This window comes from Eptatretus burgeri, chromosome 16 (assembly GCF_056783735.1).
Source record: "Eptatretus burgeri isolate ZD-2024b chromosome 16, Ebu_testis_v1, whole genome shotgun sequence".
Classification (NCBI taxonomy): domain Eukaryota; kingdom Metazoa; phylum Chordata; class Myxini; order Myxiniformes; family Myxinidae; genus Eptatretus; species Eptatretus burgeri.
In genome coordinates, this window is record NC_140976.1 from 9,791,240 (window position 1) to 9,799,850 (window position 8,611).

General features: G+C 44.9%; 2 protein-coding genes across 7 annotated transcripts in view; both read left to right on the forward strand.

The window, feature by feature from the left end:
• LOC147010478 (uncharacterized) overlaps window positions 1–4,784 on the forward strand; it is a 28,529-nt gene extending 23,745 nt beyond the window's left edge. For all 5 annotated transcript variants that reach the window (XM_085860605.1, XM_085860606.1, XM_085860609.1 and 2 more), the window contains 3 exons: window positions 2,225–2,261; window positions 2,402–2,465; window positions 4,369–4,784. In XM_085860605.1, coding sequence (XP_085716731.1) covers window positions 2,225–2,261; window positions 2,402–2,465; window positions 4,369–4,527 — 260 coding nt within the window. In that variant the 3' untranslated portion in view covers window positions 4,528–4,784. The remainder of the gene's footprint in view (window positions 1–2,224; window positions 2,262–2,401; window positions 2,466–4,368) is intronic.
• Window positions 4,785–6,621: 1,837 nt separating this feature from the next.
• Window positions 6,622–8,611, forward strand: part of AGPAT3 (1-acylglycerol-3-phosphate O-acyltransferase 3) — a 24,324-nt gene continuing 22,334 nt past the window's right edge. The window contains exon 1 of one of the 2 annotated variants that reach the window (XM_085860679.1): window positions 6,622–6,641. The gene's annotated coding sequence lies outside the window, so the exon portion shown is untranslated. Of the gene's footprint in view, window positions 6,642–7,368; window positions 7,525–8,611 lie in introns of those variants that run through there. The other variant, XM_085860678.1, reaches the window with a different exon arrangement.

An 8,611-nucleotide genomic window follows, 5' to 3' on the forward strand; every position in this document is an offset into this window, starting at 1 on the left:
GGATAGAGAGTGAAGAGGTGGAGGAGAAAGGAGGGAGGGGGAGCGTGGAGGGGTGGGGAAGGGAAGACAGTGTGAGGGGAGAGGAAGAGAAGGCAGACATGCGGTGGAGCGTTAATTACGATTCACACTGTTTCATCAAAATGATTCTGCAGAGAATAACAATGAAGATGGAAACAAAATAATGTCTGAATTCCATTTTCTACCACTCATACTATAAACATGGCCCGGAGACAAATTCCTGTCTGGACAAGTAGAGAGACAAACTCCCATCCAGACATAAATTTGGCTCAGTAATTTACAAAACACGTTAATATGGCAAACAGCTCAGAAATCGGGTGTTATTTCACAACGCTCAGGGTGACAGGGCATGAGCCGCTCGCTCAGGGTGACGGGGCGCTCGCCGCTCGCTGTAAATGATGTGGCGCGGCAAAAGCGTCCGCAGAGAGTGATAGATTCGCTCAGAGTGATGTAGCGCGGTACCGCTGTCAACAATGGGTGCTCTGCAGGTGGCTTAAGCACTCATGCAAGCACTCCAATTAAATGATTGATAAGGAACGATTGGCCAGGCTGTCACTGCATACCACAAAGGATACCTTTAACTTTAAAGCCTATCTTCACCACTCAAGCAGCAGTTAATGAAATAAAGTGAATTGATGAAATAAAATGACTTCATCCACAAAAGAGTTGCAGCTTAATGCAGAACAACCCTGGAGACATCACAAGGTTCAATCGCCCGTGAAATATACATTGCAGAAAATGTGCCATTTTGCTTGCTCATCTGTGCACGTGTCATGTGGTACATTGGTTTGAGGTCTGCACAAATGTTATAACTATTTTAAAACATCTCTTTTTTTTATCACATTTGCTTTGAGTCCTTTGAGAGCACATCGCAAAACCTCTGAAAATATACACAGATCTAACAGGCGCTATGGATAGGCAGTCCCTCTGAGGGACAGGTCGTGAGGTCGAGCAGTGAATGCATTAAATCATGTAGTTCAATGAAGCTAGTTCTGTGAAATATACATTTTAGAAAATCCGCCATTTTGCCTGTTCGTCTGTGCACGTGTCACGTGTTACATCGGTTCGAGGTCTGCGCAAACGTTATAACTTAATTTTTTTAACGTCCGTTTTTTTTTTTTAACAAGATTTGCTTTGATTCCCTGGAGAGCACTTCGCAAAACCTCCGAAAATATAGACATAGATCTGGCAGTTGCTATGGATAGGCAGTTAGTCCCTCTAGGGTACAGGGTTTGAGGTCTCTCATTGAATGCATTAAATCATGTAACTCAATGATGCTGGTTAATTTTGGCATGTTCCTAAATATTTTTTTGTTTCCTCAATATAATTCTCCAAACAGTAGAAAAAGATAAGTTTAATGCTTTGGAAATTTCACATTTTCTTGTGTATGTATGGAGGAGGGAACATTGCCTTACTTGCTTTAAGTAAATTGGTATATCGGCTTATTTACAAGACTCGTTATTTCTTTAAATTATCAGATTTCACAACATATTTCGACATTTATTGAATCCGGACGATATCCGATCCTCAAAACCGAAATAATATTTCAATGATAAACTTTAATTAGCCCGTGAGAGTAGATAGTGGAAAATTGTATCATATAATGCCTGAAATTGCTCCAAGCTCCTAATTTGAAAACTATAGTACTTATAAAAGCGATGTATAGTGATTTTTAGCTATGATGAACAGGCATTCGATTTGAGTGAGGAAAGTGGAAAAAAACTTTATCGTTCAGAACTTGTTGCGGCTTGTTCCAAGTCAGGGTATTGGTTGAGCAGGCCAAAAAAACATGGCGGCTTCAGACCCCAGCGAGGTAACCCAGGAAACGCCTTAAGACTCAGAGAGCGAGGTGGCCGAGGATCGCCTGATGAAGGATATAATAAAATAAGGACGTTAATTATCTTCAAAAGGGGTGTCCGTACATTCATTTAATCAATTGTCTTCCTCCATACATCATGCTGCTGCACATGCTATGCCACCGTACATTACGCTGCTCCACATGCTATGCCACCGTACATTATGCTGTGCTAGTCCTAATTGTACAGCATTCCACATGAGCTCCCATATGCGACCATTGCTTCCGTGATACATCACTTGATTCTCCACTTGAACCAATTTTGCTAACTCTGGGTGCACCGAATGGTGCTGGCTGCTCGGTGGTTCCACTAAGATTTACATAGGGTAACGTGTGGTGTGTGTTCCACAGAACTTGCTTCCAAGAACGTGCGAGTGAATGCTGTTTGGTTAGTTCACCTTGTGAAATCTGCACACCTCTTCACCTGTTTTCTCTTTCACCTCCTCTTTGCTTCCTTTCCGAATCCATAAAGTGTCTTCATTCTTCCACTGACTGTGTCCTTGCCTTCTCATGATGCTTTTGTTCCAGTCCTGGCGTTATCGTCACTGACATACACAAAAGGGCAGGAATGGATGAGCAGGCCTATTCACAGGTGTGGACTTGCTAAATTTTGATCAACACCATTGCAACTCTGTTTGTCACTACTGAACAGAACTTGAAAGGTTTATTGGTTCACGAGCACTAGCCAGTGACCACTATATTCGTTATGTTGGGTAGTCGATCTATCTTCCCTTATTGTCAGGTTTTCCATCGTTATGTCTGTCTGTCTGTCTGTCTGTCTGTCTGTCTGTCCAGGCCAGTACTCTGTCCCGGCCATCAAAATCGTAGGCCGATTTTGATGAAACTCTGGTGGTACGTTCATACCATGACCTAGTTGTGCGCGTTTGAGAACCGTTGCTATGGACCCATCGGTTGCCTAGCAACGGGCCTTTGAACTTTTCAAAAAAATCTAAAAAAATAAAAATATCAATTCAAAAATCAAACCATGATCGTTTTTGGGCAACACATTCAGCCTCCTTGACAAAAAAATTCAGCCCGCTCCCATGAAAACTGTCGGAGAAGATAGACTTTGAATGAACCCTGGTCGAAATTTTTTTTTAAAAAACCAAGTTTGTTATATCTCAGAGATTATGAGTCAGACATACATTAAACTGGTATGGTAGGTTCATGGTATGTCCTAGTTATGTGTGGGAGAACCGTTGCTATGGACGCTTTTGTTGACTAGTAACGGCTGAAAAACGACTAAATTCGACTTGATCGACTACCCATGTCCGCCGACTGGCTTATCTGTCTGTCTGTCTGTCTGTCTGTCTGTGTCGGTGTGTCCAGAGCATAACTCCGTGGACTTTGATCCGATCTTGATGAAACTTGGTTATGTGTTCGATATCAATGTCTAGTTGTGTTTTCCTGGAAGAGGGCGTGCTACGCCCATTGTGGGCAGAGCCACGCCCAAAAAATAGCCATTTTTAGTGGGTAGTCAGATTAAAAATCTATCTTCTCCTCGGGAATTGACTGAATGGAATGGGTTCTTTGATATTTGAATAGCAAAATGAATTATCTAAAACTTGTCGTTGTCTGATTTTTCATTTTCGTCACTAGGTCAAAAACTTAGAAAATTGCGAATTTTGACATAAAAATCATACGGCCACCCAAACTTTGAGAACTAGGATGACAATATTTTTTATGCATAATCTTGAGGTCATTCCCCACCAAAAGTCTGGAAACCATTTTTCTCTATCTCGAACACCTTTCGCGTGGCGCCCCCTTCAAGTTTGTTTTTTACGCTGATTTCATCAAAGTATAGATATAATCCGAGGAGTGTGAAACGCCATATAGCCAATATGACGTTATATTGTTCCTGGAATGTTCCAGTGGAAGTTTTGCACCAAAGGTCATAATCCTTGACCTTTGACCTTTAAAGTTCACAAAGGTCAAATTTTCAAAGTTGTGGGAATCGAACCGGGTTTTCGACCTTCTTTGACGAACTAACTCCAATAAGCTATAGCACGTATCCTGTTTCCTCATTTTAATGTCCCCAACATTGTTTTGTGACCTTTAAAGGTTATGCAAAGGTCAAATTTTGAAAGTTGTTGAACGAAACTGGGTTTTCCACATTTTGCAGCTAATAACCTGTCACTCGTACCACATCATGTTGATCATTTTTATAACTTGGTCAAAAATTATCACATTGTCTCATCCTTGACTTCTGAAACAATCTACATCGTCAAATACCGCTCATGAACCATCGTCGTCTTCAGACTTGTTTTTGTTCCTCATGAATTGGTAGACAGTGGACAATAGACAAATGCACATAATCTATTGAAAATGAGTCCGGCCTCCCTACAAGATGAACCAGGGGTTCGGATGGAAACACTAACAGGCTAACCCTTTGTTATATGACTGAGGCCTATGGATTTGTAATTTTGCCTGACATGTATATTTGATGAATGACTATTCTTTGTTGTAACTCAAGGACATTTGCCACATTTTTGCAGTTCCTGGAACATTGCTGTAGTACTCATGCGCTCGGCCGACCGGGCGAGGTTCAGGAGGTCGCTCAAGCCATCGCCTTCCTCGCCTCCAACTCCGCTTCATTCATTACTGGGGCGACGTTACCCGTGGATGGCGGGCGGCACGCCATGTGTCCACGATAATCACTACAAAAACCCATGGTTTAAAAAATGATTTTTGACATTGATATGGAACGAGTACATAATCACGTGCATGGTAAAGACATCGATGTACTTTTACATGCACATAGATAGCTCTCATCACACATGGACGAATGCAGATGGTATTTGAGCCTGGGTTCAGTCACATGATGAGTCAGGGGTTCAAATGGGAATGCTATCTGGTCAACCGAGCACAACTGTACAATTTGAAAAAATAAACATACATCTGTGATACTCTGCACAGTTGTTTGAAACTTTAAATTAATTTGACATTCCCACATTAGGTGTCTCAATAAGATGTATTGCTTACTCACTTGTTATCCAATCATTCCTCCTGACATATGGAGCTTATTATGAACTTTTGCCACTGTCGTTGGTCTTGGGCCCACGTTCCGATCTTATTCCTGGTGACCTTCATTCCTTTTAATTTCGTTCTCGACGGTGCATCGCCAGTTTTGCCTGGTGTTTGCTTAATGATTCACATTTCACATTTCAAACCTCGCCTCCAAAGCCAGTCGCCGACTGGGAATCCTCCGTCGTGCAGTCCTTCGTCGGCCCACCTGAGCTCCTGACCACTTACAAAGCTTTTATCCTCAGCCTGATGAGTACTGCTCTCCCCTCTGGGCTGGTGCTCCTGCCTCTCACCTTTCTCGGTTTCACGCTGGGGAAACCAAGGCTTTTCGGATCATTGGCATCTCCTGCAATGAGGCTGAGTCTTTGGGCCTCTCACTCAATCACCGCAGGTTGGTCGCTGGTCTTTCTGTCTTCTACTGTCTCCTCTCCAGCCTCGCCCCCCCCCCCCCAGCTCTCTCTGCGATTTTTTTCCCCACCACATTTCCGCAGGGTGCTCAAGGTCTGCCAACAACCCCCTTCTGGTAAAACTATCAAAATCACGAATCATTGCTCACCTTCACTCTTTCATTCCTCTTTTTTCCTGCCTTTGGAATAAACTCCCTCACCCTATTCAATCCCATTCTTCCGTCCAGGCCTTCAAAACAGCTGTTCACCACCACCTCTTATCATCCCCCATCCAAATCCTCGATCTTTTCTACCCCCGGGAATCCACCCAAGCCCACCTCCTTCAAATTCCCTGCTTTTCTTCCTGAAAGTCCCTGTAATGTCCATCTTCTATTCCCCATGTTCCCCATTTCATCCCTCTCCCTTCCACAGATATCCTAATGTCTCTGTTCCCCACTGTTTTGTCCTTCCCACTGCTGCCCCTCTTGTCTCATGCCCCCCTTGCTGTGTGTTATGTGTTAACTCTCTCATGAGACTCGACAAGGTATACAAAAAAAAAATGGTTCGGGTGGTGGGCTTGGGATCCAAGGATCCTGAGTTCAAATCCCCCCTTTGCTGTTGAATTAATACCAGGTGGGGTTGTCTCTGCCTGTCATCCTTCCGAGGTCACAAAATGAGTGCCAGCTTGCTGGTATCCTGCGTCGGAGTGGCGACCCGTCCAGGATTGTACCCAATAACCAAGGAGACTGCTTTGACAGCACCAGCGCTCTGTGCAGAGTATGGTTCCGATGGATCGCCAGGTGTCTCTTGGTTGCCAAACATTTCTCTTTCTATTCAGTTACCCAGCATATTGCTCTTTTCGGTATATCTTGATCCTCCATGTGCAACGCGTGACCAATCCATCTCCACTTCCTCATTGTGATCTCTTCTATGATGTTTTTTCCTCCCTGTCAAGCTTTCAACCTCTTTCTTACTCGCCACATCAGGCCAGAAGATTCTCAAGATTTTCTTATCGTTACACTAACCATGAACCCCAGATATGCAAACTTGCGAACCTCCCTGATTGGTGAATTGATGTTGTTGTGTGTGGCTGATGTTTGTTTATGCTCTGTTTTGGTGATGTTCATTTTTAGCCCCACGTACTCCTGTGGTCTATTTACTCTCTCCTCCATGCTATGTATGGAAGGATTGTGACATCAGGCAGATGTCATCTGCAAAGCAGAGTTCCTCGAGCTCTTCGAATTGGTTCCTCCACGCTATGCCGTTCCTTCTCTGCCGAGATGTTTTCTGCAACGCCCCATAGAACGCCACTAAAAACAGTAACGGAGACGGCATGTGACCTTGTCTGACCTCTGGAGGTACTTCATGTTTGGAGGACATCTTATTGTTGCAAATCGCACTGCATTGGTATCCATCGTGGGTACTCCTTTTCGTTCCTACAGATGTATCTGGTATTGTCTCCTTCTTCACACTGTCGAACAGCTAACATGTATGGAGGTGTGTTTAGCAACAAAATGGACTTGTTCGGGTTGATCAGTTGGGTTCAAATTTAGTTTTGGCAAGATCTTGTTTTTGTAGGACCTTTGTTTAGTGGAGTAGGGGGTCGTTGGTGGTGCCAGTGTGAAACCAAATTGAAAATGATGACGTTACCTGAGCTGCCATTCGGTAATCCCGAATTTTAAATTGAAGCCTCAATGTTGGGGTTATCCCTGGGGTGGACCGGGGTTGGTGGGGTTGAGGTTGGATAAATAGTTTTCATTCTCAGAGGTAGCCAAGACCTGTCGACCTTCCAGGTGTGTTCATTATATGTGTTTTCATGATGAATGAACAAAAGGAAACGCATCCTATCGCAACGATATAAGCTGGAACAATGTAAAAATGTTTTTGATGAACAATGAAGGTGATTTCGGTGGGCTGTGTGAAGGAAGGAAGGAATGAATGAAGCATCGTCGCGGGAGCGTTTCACGCCTCGACACGCGAAGGAAATTGGTTAATTAATACAGCTATCCGAGCTGTGTCCTTGATCGGTGGGGAGTGGGGAGTGGGGAGTGGGGAGTGGGGAGTGGGGAGTGGGGAGTGTGGAGTGTGGAGTGGGGAGTGTGGAGTGGGGAGTGGGGAGTGGGGAGTGGGGAGTGGGGAGTGTCAAGGCTGCGGAAAAGGGGAACGGCCGAACAGAGGACAGAGGAGGACGTGGTGCTGATTTAGTCTCATGGACAATGTGCTGAGGTTGCGGTGAACGTGGTGAGTCTCGGGGTCGGATAGATCGGGCCTTTGGGGAAGGTATAACGGAATAGAACGGGTCGGACGTGTAACGGGTCGGACGTGTAACGGGTCGGACGTGTAACGGGTCGGACGTGTAACGGGTCGGACGTGTAACGGGTCGGACGTGTAACGGGTCGGACGTGTAACGGGATTATCATCAAGTATCACAGGTCACGGCTTGGGGTTCATCCTGGTGAACGGTGCGATCAATCGGAACGAACCACGTAACGGGTCTCTGCTCCCGGGAGTGTAGCGAGGGTGTTGTAACCTACTGTCCTCGTCTTGGACAAAGCCGAACAGCGACCGTGTCTTGTCCATCGCTGTTTACACGGTGCCTGCTCGGGATGGTCTCGGTAACGTTCATCATGAGATGGTACATACAGTGAGTTTGTGGTTCCCTGGGTAACGTTCATCATGAGATGATACATACAGTGAGTTTGTGGTTCCCTGGGTAACGTTCATCATGAGATGATACATACAGTGAGTATGTGGTTCCCTGGGTAACGCTCACCACGGGACGGTACATACAGTGAGTTTGTGGTTCCCTGGGTAACGCTCACCATGAGATGATACATACAGTGAGTATGTGGTTTCCTGGGTAACGTTCATCATGAGATGATACATACAGTGAGTTTGTGGTTCCCTGGGTAACGTTCATCATGAGATGATACATACAGTGAGTTTGTGGTTCCCTGGGTAACGCTCACCATGAGATGATACATACAGTGAGTATGTGGTTCCCTGGGTAACGCTCACCACAGGACGGTACATACAGTGAGTATGTGGTTCCCTGGGTAACGCTCACCATGAGATGATACATACAGTGAGTATGTGGTTCCCTGGGTAACGCTCACCATGAGATGATACATACAGTGAGTATGTGGTTCCCTGGGTAACGCTCATCATGAGATGATACATACAGTGAGTATGTGGTTCCCTTGGTAACGCTCACCATGCCATGGTACATACAGTGAGTATGTGGTTCCCTGGGTAACGCTCATCATGAGATGATACATACAGTGAGTATGTGGTTCCCTGGGTAACGCTCACCATGCCATGGTACATA